Genomic DNA, 16,490 nt, shown 5'->3' with positions numbered 1-16,490 from the left:
ATGCAGCTAGCTACTGGTAACTTTGGGTACAGTACAACCACTTATACTTACCATGAACTTCTGTAATCTATGTCACATTGTGCACAGAGTAAATAATTTCATGAGGCTGGTTGCTACAGATTCAATTCTCCCTATTCTCTTTGTATTTTCAATTAGATCCTATTCTGAGCAGGTCTCCATTCACTTTTAGCGAACTGAGTCCATTTTGCTTACCTTCATTTCTTTCCATTATTATTAAATATTGTTCTATCTTTAGAATAGTGAGACATGGTGAGCACAAATAAATATATAAAAACTATAATCTTCAATGAACTGACTATTTACAGATCAAATAATGGACCAGTACAGTAATCACTCACCATGTAGTTAAAACATTGAGCAGTTGACAGGAACATTAACAATATTGTACCATGCCAGTTTGTTACACCAGTAAATGCCTTCTAACAACACATTTATTTTCTACATAAAACACATCAAAAAAAGTTTGGATGCAGAAGTATGCCATCAAAACTCCAGTTTGTTGCAAACATGAAGAATAACATTCTTTTTCATTTTTATCCCCTTAATAAAGAACTAAAAACTGGTGAATTTGAAAGACCATTGTCATCTACTATAGTGGACTGCAAATTCTCCAAAAGGTACAATAAAGAAATAATAACAGGTTCAATCAGACAATGGTTGAAGCAATACTAATGTAATATTCTTCGAGTTCCATGTTGGATACATCATAGACATAACTGATGCTTTTTACAATAATAATGTAATATTAAATGCAAAGAAACTAAAGGGGAGATTTCTCTGTGTGTAAAAGCATCATACTAACTGTACTTTTGAGGGCAAGAAGATTACTTATTCTTCTCAGGACATTTGGTAAGCTTCTTCCATCTGTTACGTCAATGGTAAATGGTGAATTATGCTCCTGAAATAAGAACATGATAAAAAACACTAAGACAATTCAAACCACTTCAATAATTAAATAATGGAAACAATTACGACAAATACGCTACGAAATACTGCACAACTAAATCATTTTAAATAGTTCTCAAGGCTACCAGTAAACAAAATGCATACTGGGTTTGGATTTTCCTGCCAATCAGGAGAATGAGAAGCTGACACTTCATCTGTAGATTGAGATTCTGTAGTCTGAACACTGCTAGTTCCTTCAGATGCTGCTTCACCTGCAATGAACCAAACCATCACACTTCTTACTGACATTTTAAACAACAAACTAATTCAGCATTTGCAGTGGGTAGTATATTCTACTATGATACACATTTGCTCAATTATAAAACTGTTATTCACTTTTTCTTCTTCCAGGGATGTGTTACAAATCAAGTAGTTTATGCAACAGATGTCTATGTAAATGAAATTACCATACTAGTATGCCTAAAATGCAAAATGGTAATAAAGTAATTTTTAAACTGTATTGTGGATGTGGCACGAGTAAATAGTGTAATGTAACAGACCAAGATTCACCAACTGAAGTACACAATATGTTAATAAACTTCCCAATATGATGTAATTTTGCTATGTAAACATATATTTATGATTATGTCTTGATTTTCGGCTTACGCTTATCATTGTATAACTGTACTTGGAACAATAGCTGACACACAGAATAATGTGTGTTAATCATATATTAAAGTATGAGAAAGCAATATTATTATGTAAATAAAATTAACATTTCTAGTCTTCAGTAAACACTGGATCACCTTCATTTGTATAGAATGGTAAAAAGTAGGCATTAGACTTAGCATTACTGTAAACAATTAAAATACTTACTATGGAAACTTATGTACTGTAATACCAATGGTTAAGGAAATTTATTTTACAATATTTAGCTTACAAAAACTATGAAAGTCATAAAACAGTTAACTGAAGATACAATTATGTATGTCATTTTGATGACACATATGAAATAATTTCTATTAATCTGTTTTCTTCGTAAACCACGTAAAATATTAATTGTAATAATACCAAAAATTGAATGCATTGCCAAATTCTATATATGGCACAGAGTTAGGCCAAGTTAAGTCAGCCAAGGTTGTTGCAAAGCAGTTGTTCAGTAGTTATTAATATTAGTCAAAGTTCAGTTCTGCACAGTTGTTAAAAAGCTGTGTAATGAAGAAGTGGGAAGTGATGAAACAATAAACAAATTATAAATGTCTTAAAATTTTGGTCATAAGAAGTTTATTTCCAACTATGTAAATTGTAAGATATTTGCAAAAGAGACACCCTAGTGCTTTCTGCAGTGAATGATGATGGAAAAAAAAAAACTTGTTTGATCAATAATTGTAGTCACCTCCAATTCAACAAGTTTGATCAATAATTGTGGACACCTCCAATTCAACAAGTTAAGTATCAATACAATAATGAATTATTTCCCACTTCAGAACTTCTTTTTACCACCCGCAACAAACTCATTATCATCTTTGTGTAAAATGCAACATGTAAACTGAAATTTACACCTAATTTATAGCATATATGAGAGCAGGTATGTTTCAAATGGTGGAGATGAACTGTAATAAGAGCACAGAATTTGCATCCTATTACAATATTTGGAGTTTTCAAATAATCTGAAACACTGAAACAATTAACCCACAAAAATGTTTTTTAGAATGTCGAAAACTAGTTGTCAGCCAGAAATATGGATGTCATGATGACAAGAATCACTCTTATGGACCAAATTTTATGCTGCCTTATGGAAAACTTACAATACAAGTACTCAAACTTAATCTGTATTATCTTTCTGTGTTCAGTTAAAAGGAAATTTTTAGGGGAAACTGCTAATGAAATTTCATAATTTTTATCGCAAAAACTAAACACATGAGAATATGATGAATACAGAAATTAAAAGTGAAGCAGATGGTGTGGAAACAACTGGGGAAAATGACTCAGTATTTGATCAAAGTTTCGGACTTTCTTTTTCAGGTGAAAATTCAACTCTTGAACATTTTCTGAAGGAGATTAAAATTGTAAGGCACTCTCATAAGGTAAAATTTCCAACCAAATTGCAGAAATAAAAAGTGAACTGCATATTATGTAGCAGATACAAAAAGTGAATTGGTTTACAGGTAACAGAAACAAAAAGTGAATTAGTTTATCAGGCATCAAAAACAAATAACCAAATATTACAGGTAAACAGCAAACTAAAAAGTTAACCATGTTGCCAGATTGTGTAAACAAAGGATGAAATTTCAAGGTTGAATAAGTGAACTTCAGAATAACTGCATTCAGCTTGCACAAATTAAATAACGAATCAATGAGTTAAAAGTTAGTGTCAAATCAGGGCAGAAACAGTTATATTCTTGGGTGAAATTTGATTTATAGATGAAAGAAATACTGTGGTTAATGTTGAAGACGTTGATGTATCAGATTTAGCTCAGACTGATGACAATGTAATTAGTTCACAGATTACATAGAAGTCATTGTTTTGAGTGAAGCAGATGATCCTCTCATGGGGACACCATCTTGACAAAGCACTGTCTGTGCGAGTGGAGAGGCTTCCGTATCTGGGTGAAACTGAGGGCTATGCTGAAGGTAGAGAACCTACTGCGGAAAGGCCTTAGCTGAAGGATTGGACTAAGAGTGTCCCACAATGTGCCATCTTCCTTATCCACTCCTAGTCCTTACCCAATTCCCTTTCCCAACCCAAGGTGTGATGTGATCTGTGTCGAGAGGTGCATGGCACGTGGAAAGATGTGTCGCAAATGGAGCCTCAGGGATACCGGGTAATCTCCGTGAGTAAGTAGCCTTGCACCACGTGGGGTTTCCGTGGTGTGGACCGTGTAGATCCCCAAATCTTGTGAGACCAGGATGGACACGACAAAAGAAAATAAATTAAAACAAAATGAGGGGCAAACTGGGACCTCAGACACCCAAACATCGGGGTCAGGACTAATGGAATGCACTCCCACTACTGAATCAGGATCTAGACCTGAGCCAGAAGTGGGAACCGTAACTGCAAAGTTGGACCAGATCAAGATTAAAGCCTTGTCTGGGGCCCAGAGACACACAGAAGGGAAAGAATGGCTTCCTACACACAAGTGGAGGGACTTAAAAGGCTTGAGCCCAAGACCTCCAAGAAAAAACTGTCTCCAGTTGAAGGGAATATGCAGACCCCCACAACATCAAAAACAGGTAGCAAGAGGATAGGGGAGGAATCTTAGACTCCCTCCTCTCTGGATAAGTACGCCAAGAAAAAGCTGAGGCAAGAAATATGGAGACAAACCTATAGTTCTGCAGTCTCGGTTTTTAAGATGGCAGTTATCCAAGAAGGCTATCCAGAGGTAGTCACCACCTTGCAACAGGAGAAACTCGTACAGGTGGCCCTCTTTGAAAAGACTGGAGGGGATACTGGTCCAGGAACCAACTTCAGGAGGGTCTATCTAGATTGTGCCTTCATTTTTGTCTGTGAGGGGGTGCACACGGTGGAATGGCTAAAGGACAAGGTGCCCATGATATCCCTGTGGGAGGATGTGAAGCTGCTGGTCAAGACAGCAGAGGAGATTCTTAAGACTGCGAAGGTATCAATATGGGTACCAAAGATCCTTAAGTATGTCTCCCAAAAACTCTATTCGAGAAAACAGAGGTCCAGAACCCAAAAGTCTTGACAGAGGACTGGAGGGTAATCAACCAGAGGGCTGTACCAGAAGGACAAACCCTGGTGGTGGAGGTCGGAGAGAAGTCCCTGAAGGCGATGTGAGAGCAAGACCTGAAATTGTTTTTAGGGTTCTCGCAGGGCACCGTTAGGGTAATCAAAGACTTCAAAGGCAATGATGGCAGCAAGATGGAGACTTGAGGTGCTGCAAATTAATCTGCAGCACAGTAAAAGGGCCACTGCTGCCCTGAGTCACTGCCTTGGGAGAGAGGAAGTGGATGTGGCCCTGATACAAGAACCCTACTTATATAAAGAGGACGTATCGGGCCTCGGTGGCACTGGAGGTAAACTGATTTATGCTAGAAATCTAAGAAACTCCAGAACATGCATCTGTGTAAGAAATGGAATTTCTTTCATGCCAATGATGGATTTCTGCTCCAGGGACCTAGTGACCATCAGGATGCAGCAACATGAGGAAGGTGTCATGAGGGAAATTGTTTTGGCCTTAGCAAACCTTCCTTATGAAGACAGCTCTCCTTCTCCTCCGTTGGAGGTGAGGAGACTGACAGAAGCTTGCCATTGGCAAGGTGACCAACTGTTGGTTGGATGTGATGCCATTGCCCACAACCTAGTGTGGGACAGGAAGGATACCAACAGTAGAGGTGAGTACCTTTTTGAATTTCTTTTAGCTAATAACTTGGAGGTCCTGAATAGAGGCAATGAACCTACATTCAGGAGTAGCAGAAGGGAAGAAGTAACTGACATAACTTTTGGTTTCATGATGATGGGCAGCTATGTCAAACAATGGCATGTGGCACTAGAGCCATCCTCATCGGACCACATGTACATTAAATTCAAGGTTGAAATGGGAATCAGACAGACTATGGCCTATAGGAATCCCAGTAAAACAGACTGGGAGACATATAGGAAGGACCTTCACTTCAGCTTATTGGAAATTAAAATGTCAATAAAGAATACAGTAGAGTTCAGAGAAGTAGCAGAGGCTGTTACCTCTGCCATAGTGACCTCATAACAGGACAACTGCACAATCACCAAGAAGTGCACAAACAGGAGTGTGCCTTGGTGGAACAATAACTTGGAAACACAAAGAAAACAGGTAAGAAGACTGTTAAACCCTGTGAGATGTAAAGGACAATGGGCAAAATATTGTGAGGCCCTTGTCAACTACAACCTTGCAATTAGACAAACAAAGGAGGCATCCTGGAAGGCATTCTGCGAAGAAGTGGAGAGCATGGCTGATCAAGCCAGACTTCACAAAATCCGCACTAGAGTACCAGCTAATCCAGGAGGTACGTTGAGGAAGGAGGATGGGGAATATACAAAGACGGCACATGAGACACTGGAACTGCTCCTCAAAACTCACTTTCCTTAATATGCTCTGGTGGATAGCACAGACTAGAATGTGATCCCAGGGAGACGGTGGTTCTCAAGCACTCGACGAGAGAACTGGGAATCGGCCAAGGAGTGTGTCGATTTCAATAAAATCCATTGGGTGGTGGGAACATTCCAACCGTTCAAGTCACCTGGCCCAGATGGAATCTTTCCAACTCTCCTGCAACTGGAAGGAGAGAATCTCATAAGAGTCCTATGCAGGTTATTCAGGGTTAGCCTAGCAATAGGAATCATTCCCAATGCCTGGAGGACAGTGAATGTTGTCTTCATACCAAAGCCAGGGAGAATTGATCATACCAAGGCCAAGAATATGAGACCAATCAGCCTGTCCTCCTCCATTCGTAAAACATTGGAAAATCTGGTTAATGTATATGTTGAGGAGTGGAGGCTAATTATGGCCCCTCTACATTCAAACCAAAATGCATATCAACCAGGTAAATCATGTGAGACAACTCTCCATCAACTCGTTGGGAGGGTGGAGAAAGCACTTCACTTTCAGGAATAGCCCTTTGCATCTTCCTGGACATCGAGGGGGCCTTCGGTAACACAACCTCCGATTCCATGGTAAGGGCAGCAGAAGTGTATGACCTGGGGACCACTATATGTCAGTGGATAGGGCCATGATTAATGGAAGGAAGGAAGAGGCTACCACGATGAATGAAAAGATGGTAATTACCACCACTAGAGGTTGTTCACAAGGAGGAGTTCTGTCCCCTTTATTGTGGGATTTAGTGGTGAACGAACTCATTGAGGAACTAAGTTCCAGACAATGCTTTTGCCAAAGATTTGCAGATGATCTTGTCATAGTAATACTTGGCAAAATTTACTGACACAGTTAGACTGACAAGGTGCATTGGACATTGTGCAAGAATGGTGCATTAAACAGATCTAAGGGTTAATCCCAAAAAAGACTGTTGTGGTGCCACTCACGAAGAGGCATATCCAATACACAAGTTAGAATCTAAAGCTCTTTGATGAAACTCTACCTGTAAAGAGGATACTGAAATATCTAGGGGTAACCTTAGATGAGAAACAAACATGGACCCCTCACATTAAGAGCATCTGCTCCAAGGTGAAAGGTACTCTAGTGAGTACCAGAAGGGCTTGTGGCAAAAACTGGGGCCTAAGCCCCAGAGGTATGACGACATACACCACAGTGGTTAGACCTAGGATTTCCTATGAGGCCATAGTGCGGTGGAAGAAGGTAGAACAGCAGATTGCAGCTAAGGAGCTTGCTAAGGTGCAGAGACTTGTATGCTCAGCCATAACAGGCGGAATTAGCAGCACACCAACTGCTGGAATGGAAGCCATGCTGGCCATGCCTCCACTACACCTGCGGATCAAGATGGAGGCAGCAGCTGGTGCATACAGACTTAAAACTGGTAAAAATTGGATCTCATTGGGATATCCAGAATCACACACTAAAATAGTGAGTGAGGTAAATACAGGAATGGTTGGGGAAATGCCGGCCAACTATATAATAACTAGGGCCCGCATTTTAATGACAAGTCATATTTTTTTCTGAACTACAGGGTGAATTTTAGAACAATTTATACACAAATCTAGGCATTTTAGTGTCGAAAAATGTATTTTGATTGTGCATATAAAGTCATATTTCTACAAATTTTAGTAATAGGTCATATTGAGGCTAACTTTTAAAATAATAGGTCATATTTCTGTCAACTTTTGCCAAAAATGCATACACCGTTTTTCTCGTATCTTACGGGACACACGAATAAGAAAATGAATATGTTGCTCACGAGACAATGTTTAACATGCTATTATGAAAGATAACAGATAAATTAGTACACAGCTTTATTTCTCAGGACTGTAGCAGAAAATTGGTGTACCACAACAGTCGTTTCGCGAACATAAAACATTGTTGTGCAGAGTCGACAAAACGCTCTAAGAGCCAACAAAGGCGGCATCTGCCATAACAATCCTCGCAGTCGCACAGGTGTTCCCAGTAACCAGTTTGAATACAGCCTTTGCCTTGTTCAACATGCCTGAAGCAAAGTGCTCTGACAGCGTGAAGTTATGAGGATGTGTTCAAGAATTTGGAGAGAAGTTCTTTAGTACTGATGGAAAAATATTATTTTGTAAATGGTGAAGTTAAAGTTAGTGCAAAAAAGCGTATTAATGTGCAACAACACTGTAATACTGCTAAACACAGCAGCTGTGTGAAACGAAGTGCTGAAAATAACAGCAGGCAAACACTGTTATTTTAAGAGACAGGTCAATCGTCAACCGTGCAATCATTCTGCAAGGATTTGTGTGAGATGATGGTGTCCTGCAACATGCCATTGGAAAAGCTGAAGAATCCACGCTGCAGACGGTTCTCATAGAAGTACATCCAGTTCCAGATGAATCTACACTGAAAAAGAACTATTTATCCGTATGCTACAATGATGTGCTCAACAAAATACGAGTTACTATTGCTGAGCTAAAGATCTGGCTGTCGATAGATAAAACTACGGATAGTAGTGGGCGATATATTGCAAATGTTGTTAGTGTTCTAAAAGTTGATGGCCCTGGAGATATGCTCCTACTAATGTGTGAAGTTCTTGACAGAGTAAACAATTCAATGATTGCTATTTTGTTTGACAACTCTCTGAAGCTACTGTGGCCGGATGGTGTGAAAAGAGATAACTTTTGCTGCTTGTAACAGATGGTGCTTCATATATGACTAAAGCAGCCAAAGGGTTTCAGATTCTCTATCCCAGTATGGTGTACACCACTTGCGTTGCACAGAGTTGCCGAAGAGGTGCGATAAAATTACCCTGACGTGGACAAATTAATTTCCTGTGGCAAGAAAATCTATGTGAAGGCTCCACTACAGGTGCACAAATTCAAAGAACAAGCGCCTTCAACGCCCCTCCCACCTAAACCTGTTCTTACATGATGGGGTTCTTGGCTTAATGCTGCTGATTATTACTGCACCAATTACACCCAAATAAAGACAATCCTCTGTGAGCTCGAATGCGATAAATCAAGTGCTATCATAATTGTGACAGAAGTTATTACAGCTACATTGCCTCAAAACTTGGCATACATCAACGCCAATTTTTCAGTGATATCAGAAGCCATCAAACGACTGGAAGCTGTTGGCACTCCGCTATGTGAGGCCCTGAGTATTGTGCAACATGTGCAGAGCGAGTTAGGTTGAGCTTGTGGTCATGTGGCTGACAAAGTGAAAACCAATTGCAAAGCGTTCTCCAATGGAATCCTGGATATTCTACACTGTGGAAAATTAGTGACAGTCTTTCAGGGGATGCCGCAACATTTGAAGATACTGAAACAAAGCTGAACTCCAGTGACCTGGCTGCCTTCAAATATGCTCCAGTGAAGTCTTGTGAAGTGGAGAGGAGCTTTTCCAGGTACAAAACTATCCTCAGCGACAACCGTAGATCTTTGACAATGGAAAACCTGAAAATGCACCTTGTGATCCAGTGCAACTTTGCAGATACTAAAGATTGACATACGGTATTAAATAATGTGAAACGCTTTAAATACTATGTAGAAATAAAAACATTGTTTTACTGTTTCGATAGATGATCTTTTCACTGTACTTTGTATTTTACTGTTTCGATAGATGATCTTTTCACTGTACTTTGTATTTAGAAAGAACTATACTTACAATATTTTGAGAAGTGAATTTTGTATTGCTTTATGGTGAATAAAAAATTAAATAAACAAACAAGAATGCTTTAAATAAACTTCTATTAAGTCATATTTTATTTTCTAAGGTCATATTTATGTAAGTTTTAGTTCATAAATGCTCACATATTTCACTGTGTTTTAGGTAATTAAAATCCGGGCCCTAATAACAACTCCCAACTGCTTTAACAAGCCTTACATTATAATAATTGAAAGCAGTGGGAAAAAACAGGTTGGCACCATTTGGGGGACATTGATTGGTTCACTGATGGGTCAAAATCAGACCAAGTCACTGGGGCAGGGGTGTACAGGGTTCAGCCAAGACTGGAGGGCATCATCTCTCTAGGAAAACTGCCCTTGGTATTCCAAGCTGAAATTACTACAATCAGGGCATATGTGGAGGAGAATATGCATAAGTGCTACAAAGACCGCAGCATCTACATATATTCAGACAGCCAGGCAGCCCTGAAATCATTGGCAGCTCCTGCAACGAGATCTAAGATTGTTGCAGAATGGCACAGGGCTCTGGTGGAGCTAGGGGGAAGCAACAGGGTAAACCTAGTGTGGGTCCCTGGCCACTCTGCGATCTGTGGCAATGAACAAGCTGACAGATTGGCCAGGACGGTGGCAACAACTCCATTCATTGGACTGGAACCTGTCCTGACAATCACCAACGCTATGATCAAACTAGAACTATGGAACTGGCTTGGGAAACAGCATGTAGAATACTGGACCAAGGTCTATAAACAAAAACATCGTAAGGTAATGATGCCTAAGCCGTGTTTTAAAAGAAGCTCTGTAATCCTGGATTGAACAGGAAAGAGATTAAACTCATGACTGGACTGATGACCGGCCATGTGAACTTCAAAAAACACCTACATACAATGGGTATAACGGAAGAAGACCCTACATGTAGCATCTGTGATGAGTGTAAAGAAACTGCATCACACTTAATCTTCGAATGCATGGCATTGGAGACCAAGAGATACAGAATTTTCAGGACAACTAGACCTGAAAAAACTGTATCTAACAAAAAACTGGTAAAGGGACTCCTTGCACTATCTAAGGGCACTGGCTGGCTTTACTAGATATACAGGGAGCAATACCGCACAATAAACTCTGTTTCGGTGCGGGCATTGGCAGGTTAGACCAAAGTTGTTTTAGCCTCCCTGTCAAACTCAATCAAATCAAGCAGATGATGCTGATGATGAGATAATCTGTTTTCTTGTTTTAAAAGACATGTACCTGCCAGAGAAAAGTGAAAGTGTTGTATTTGGGTTGTCAAAAGCAGACAAATTTTCAAACTTAAAGCACAAAAAACTATTCGATATCTATTGTGTATAAAGAAACTGTTTGAGAAAGAATATCTAAATTTTGTAAACTACTGCATTTTGACTCCTGGAGAAATGTCTGAACAAATACTGTAAACATTTAAAAGTAACTGGACAGAAATTAGTGATACGCTACTAAAAGATGTATATCTGCGTGAAACAGTTTATTATAATGAGAAAATTTGAATTTTTGACATGTCAATAACATCAAGGGACACACTAACTTAAGTATGTGAAAGCAGAGTTGTGTTTGTTTCTGTTCAATGTTAAAAAGTTTTCATTTGCTTGATTTAATGAGACTGACTGTAACCTATTAACTTAGGATTGCATATGATTGTGATGGAGATGGTACCAAACGATGTACAATGTAAAAAAGGTACAGAAATTTGTCTCCAGTGGAGGCAGCTAATGAACTTATGATCTTATCATCTTGCTCTGTTGTGGTTTATACTATGATCTGTGCTGTACAAAGACTACCTGATGATTATTTGGGGATTTTGTCTATTTTGCAGTAGGATTCTTGTTGTGCTGTGCCTATTATGTGCTTTCGTCTTTCTTATGCATTATTGTAGAAAATATGATTTGCTTACCGACTCTACTACGTAGGATTTTATGCCAGGTAATCTTATGCATTATGATGACTTTAGATACAATAATTATGCTGTATTTTGTAATTTGGTAGGATTTGAAGTGAATTATTTTATTCTTATCGTGTAACAGCGTGATATTTCATTTTGAAAAAATGCTGAAGGTTTATATTGTCTAAACCCTCAAAGTGATTTGCACACTTTGTATGTTAAGTGCTTGGCAAGCACAGTGCCTTGAGCTGTTGTAGTTCTGTCTCTGTTTTCATTTTCTGTGCTCTATCTTTCTTCAGTTCTCCTGTCAATCCATCACAGCTCTCTCTTATTGCCATTACTATCCACTCTTTGTTAGTTTGCAGTCATGAGTTTAATTATTTTGCAGTTTACATGATTTCATTCATTATGATCTCACAGTTATTAAAGAATTTGCAAACATTATACCTAACTGATGAAAATAAAACTTTAACCTTTGAAAGTAATTTCACATGTTTTCTGATTTCTCATGTCTCTGGCAAAAGTAAAAAATATTTCACACTATGACGATGTTTTGTATCATCTGTATAGCAACATAGGCTGTGTATCGGACGTTACAATACTATTTTGTATGCTCAAATGTTGGTAAATAATACACATAGGAAAAAAATACAATGGATAAAGGTCATTCTTTTGATAGAATGGATATATTGCGGATTTTATACTGGAAACAAGACATGTGAAATGATGTTAGTAGAACAGTTTGTACTGGTTATCCCATACATATCTTGAAGAAAATGTTAGGTTGTGAAAGAAGTGTGAAATTCTGTGTAAAGTCAGACCATATAATGTAATGTAAATGTTGAAAAGTAAGTGTATATTCTTGTTCTGACATGATAAAGTAACATTGAAAATGCACTTCCAATGATGTTGAGAATGTTTTGTCTGTAATGAAGTTTGATGAAATGGGATACTGATGCACTGTTTTCACATGATGCAGTCACATGAGATGTGACCGAGCTGCAAATCACCCTCAAGTGACTGGCAGAGGGTTCATCGAACCACCTTCACAATAATTCTCTGTTATTACACACTCGAAAAGTGTGTGGGAAAAAGCAAACACCCGTATCTTTCTGTACGAGTTCTGGTTTCCCTTATTTTATTATGATGATTGTTTCTCCCTACACAGGTAGGTCTCAGCAAAATATTTTCACATTTAAAGAGGAAAGTTGGTAACTGAAATTCTGTGAGAAGATCCCACCACAATGAGAAATGCTTTAGTTTTAGTGATGTCTACAACACTCACTCTCCTATTTATTGATAATACAAAACATGCTGCTCTTCTTGGAACTTTCTCAATATATTCCATTAATCCTATCTGGTAAAGATCCCACACCATGGAGCAATAAAATTAGGATGGACAAGCACAGAACAGGCAGTGTCTTTAGCAGGTCTGTTGCATCTTCTAAGTTTTCTGTCAATAAAACACAATCTTGGGTTCACCTTCCCCAAAACATTTTCTGTGTGCTCTTTCCAATTTAAGTTGTTCATAATTGTAATTAATACTCACTTAGCTTAATTTATGGTTTTAGATTTGACTGATATATCATGTAACTGAAGTTTGACAGATTCCTTTTAGTACTCATATGGATGACCTCATACCTTTCATTATTTAGGGTCAACTGCCAATTTTTGCACATTACCTAGATCATTGTGAAATAAGTTTTGATCTTCTGAAGCCTTTACTAGATGATAATTGACAGCATTGTCTGCAAACAACCTAAGATGGCTGCTCAGATTGTCTCCTAAATTGTTTATACAGATAAGGAACTTGTGGAATACCAGAAAACACTTCCCTTTTACTCGATAACTATGGAGTGTGACCTCTCTGACAGAAAACCACGAATCCAGTCACATAACTGAGATGATATTCCATAAGCACACAATTGGATTACAAACCGCTTGTGAGTTACAGTGTCAAAAGCCTTCTGGGAATCTAGAAATGTGAAATCAATTTGAAATCCCTTGTGGATAACACTCAACACTTCAAGTATGTAAAGAGCTAGTTGTGTTTCACACAAACAATGTTTTCTAAATCCATGTTGACAATGAGTCAACAGATCTTTCTCTCTGATTTATTTCATAATGTTTAAACACAATACATGTTCCAAAATCCTGATGCACATCGACATTAATGTTATAGGCCTTTAATTTACTGGATTACTGCTATTGCGTTTCTTGCATATTGAAACTTTCCAGTCTTTGAGTACAGATCTTTCATCGAGCAAGTGGTTTATATGATAGTTAAGAATGGAGACATGCATCAGCATGCTCTGAAAGGAATCTAATTGGTATACAGTCTGGGCGTTTATTAAGTGATCTAAGTTGCTTCACTACTCCAACGAAATCCACTTCTAAGTTACTCATGCTGACAGCTGTTCTTCATTTGAATTCTGAAAGGCTGCATTTAGTAACTCAGCTTTAGCAGCAATGTCATCGATAGTATTTTCATTGCCAGTGTGCAGAGAAGGCATTGATTGTGCCTGTTGTGTCGTCCAAACAAGACACGGCCTGAGAAAAAGCACCACAGGAGCACAGATGTGAGCTGGTACCAGTGCCATAGAGACTTGCCAGTTGTGCGAGTTCCACCAGCACCACGGGTTGGCACTGAGGATGAAGATATTGACTTCGCCTTGGCCAATTGTCGGACTAGTACAATCTGCCAATGACCACATGACAATGGTCAGAAGCGTACTCGGAGGGCAGAAGAGCAGCTTTCGCCCACTTCGTAACAGATCATCATCCAGGATTGACTTATACAGGGATCATCATTTAGTGAACTCTTAGAACTGAACAGATAGTTGTGGTAAATTGCAATGCTATATACTGTGAAATTTACCTACAATTATTGGCACTTAGCAATTGAGGGCCTTTTTTGTTTTATATTATATGCATTGTTGCAGACTTAATCATTCAACTAGTCACAAAGATAAGTAAACCTTTTACCTCATTTGTGTGAATTTGTTACTAATTACCTTCATTCTCGTATCCTGTTATGTGACCCAGGGGCATAGCAATGTAATAATGGCAGGGAGAAATTGTCTTAGAGGTGTACTGCCTCAGAAGCCATTTCACGAATCCATAAGTTTGGCCCACCGTAACAGTGGCAACTCAGTCTCCACAGCAGTAGTGACGATGTCTTTACAAAAGTGTCTTGCCGCTAGCATACTTAATGTACAACCAGAATCACTTTGGATTTTCTGCCAGGTTTCATTGTGGAAATTATTATAAGCACCTCACAATGAAGTTCATGCTAAATTTTGAGCTTCTGTAAAGAACAATAATCTTTGAGAAGTGTGTTCGTTTAAATTTGGCATGCTTTTTTCATTGTTTCTGCAACAGTATTTTGACCTGTTTTGTGTACCATGGGGGATCAGATCAGCTCCATAGCTTAATTTATTTGGTATAAATCTCTCAATTGCTGTGGATACTATTTCTTCAAATTCAAGCCATATCTGGTCTACATCTAAATTGTTAATTTGGAAGGAATGGAGATTGTCTCTCATGAAGGCATCGAGCAAATATTTATCTGCTTTTTTGAACAGATATATTCTTCTTTTCTTCTTGGTGGATTTGGTAGTTACAGTGTTCAGTCTCATTACGACAACCCTATGTTCATTAATCCCTGTATTTGTTTTGGTGCTTGTTCTTAGCTCAGGATTATTCGCTGCTAAGAGGTGAAGCGTGTTTTTGCAACCATTTACTATCTGAGAGGGCTCATGGGATAATTGATCAAAATAATTATCAGATAATGCATTTAGCACAATTCTGGATGATGTTTTATGTGTACCTCTGGATTTAAACATGTATTTTCGCCAACATATCGAGGATAAATTGAAGTCACCACCAAGTTTAACTGTATGAGTTGGGTACATGTTTGAAACTAGATTTAGGTTTTCTTTAAATCTTTCAGCAATTGTATCACCTGATTTGAGGGGTCAGTAAAAGGATCCAATTATTATTTTATTCTGGTTACCAAGAATGACCTCTACCCACACTAATGTACAGGAACTATCTAATTCAATTTTGCCTCAAGATAAACTACTATTCATAGCAACAAACACGCCATTCTGAACACTGTCAGGGCCTTCACAAAAATTTTGGCTGAACTTATCTCCATCTTTAGATAGCTTTCAGTGTGTATAATGAATCAAGTGTGAGAGCTTTCTATTAGAGCTTGGAGCTCTGGTAGTTTCCCAACACAGCTATGACAATTTACAACTGTTATCTGATAGCTTCCTAGGTCTACATTCTTCCTGTGTTCGACCTGCATACTTTGAGACTGAAGTCCTTTTTGTGTTTCCCCGAGACACTCTAACCTAAAAAACTTCCCAGCCCAGGCCACACAGACCCCACAATCCATTTAGCCACCTAATGAGTGTAATTGACACATGGCCCATCTAGTGGAACCTGAACCCTCACCCCCACCCTATGGTGCAGGTCAAGGATCTGCAGCCTACACAGTTGCAGAATTGTCTGTGCCTCTGAGTCAGACCCTCAACTTAGTTCTGCATCATATACCTGCAATCAGGCCTGTCAGCTGCATTGCAAATGGTGAGCTCTGATTTCATCTTGTAAACAAGACTGGGAGTATTTACCACCTCAGATAGCCACTTGAAACCAGAGAGAATCTCTTCTAATCCAAAGCGACATACTGTACATTACTGGCACCAACATGAGTCACCACCTGCAGCTGGCTGCACTCTGTGCTATTCAGGCATACCGAAGGACCTGTTCTGTGTCTGGAATGACTCCGTCTGACATGCACACTGGCTTTCTTCCCCTGCCCTCTCCTCAACAGCCATGTCCCTAACGGGACCATAACATGCCTAACATTGGAGCTCCCAGCTACCAATAATCCCAATGTCTATG

At 38.8% G+C, this 16,490-nt stretch overlaps 1 protein-coding gene across 2 annotated transcripts in view; it reads right to left on the bottom strand.

The window, feature by feature from the left end:
- The window catches only part of LOC126175358 (1-phosphatidylinositol 3-phosphate 5-kinase), a 418,246-nt gene that overhangs the window by 391,730 nt on the left and 10,026 nt on the right, over positions 1 to 16,490 (bottom strand). For both annotated transcript variants that reach the window (XM_049922107.1, XM_049922108.1), the window contains exons 2-3: positions 1,072 to 1,178; positions 824 to 919 (exon numbers count right to left, since the gene is read on the bottom strand). In XM_049922107.1, the coding sequence (XP_049778064.1) occupies positions 824 to 919; positions 1,072 to 1,178 (203 nt within the window). The remainder of the gene's footprint in view (positions 1 to 823; positions 920 to 1,071; positions 1,179 to 16,490) is intronic.

The sequence above is a fragment of the Schistocerca cancellata genome, chromosome 3 (assembly GCF_023864275.1).
Source record: "Schistocerca cancellata isolate TAMUIC-IGC-003103 chromosome 3, iqSchCanc2.1, whole genome shotgun sequence".
NCBI classification, from domain to species: Eukaryota; Metazoa; Arthropoda; class Insecta; order Orthoptera; family Acrididae; genus Schistocerca; species Schistocerca cancellata.
Note: the sequence above shows the minus strand (reverse complement) of the source record. Positions and strands in the feature narration are given on the sequence as shown.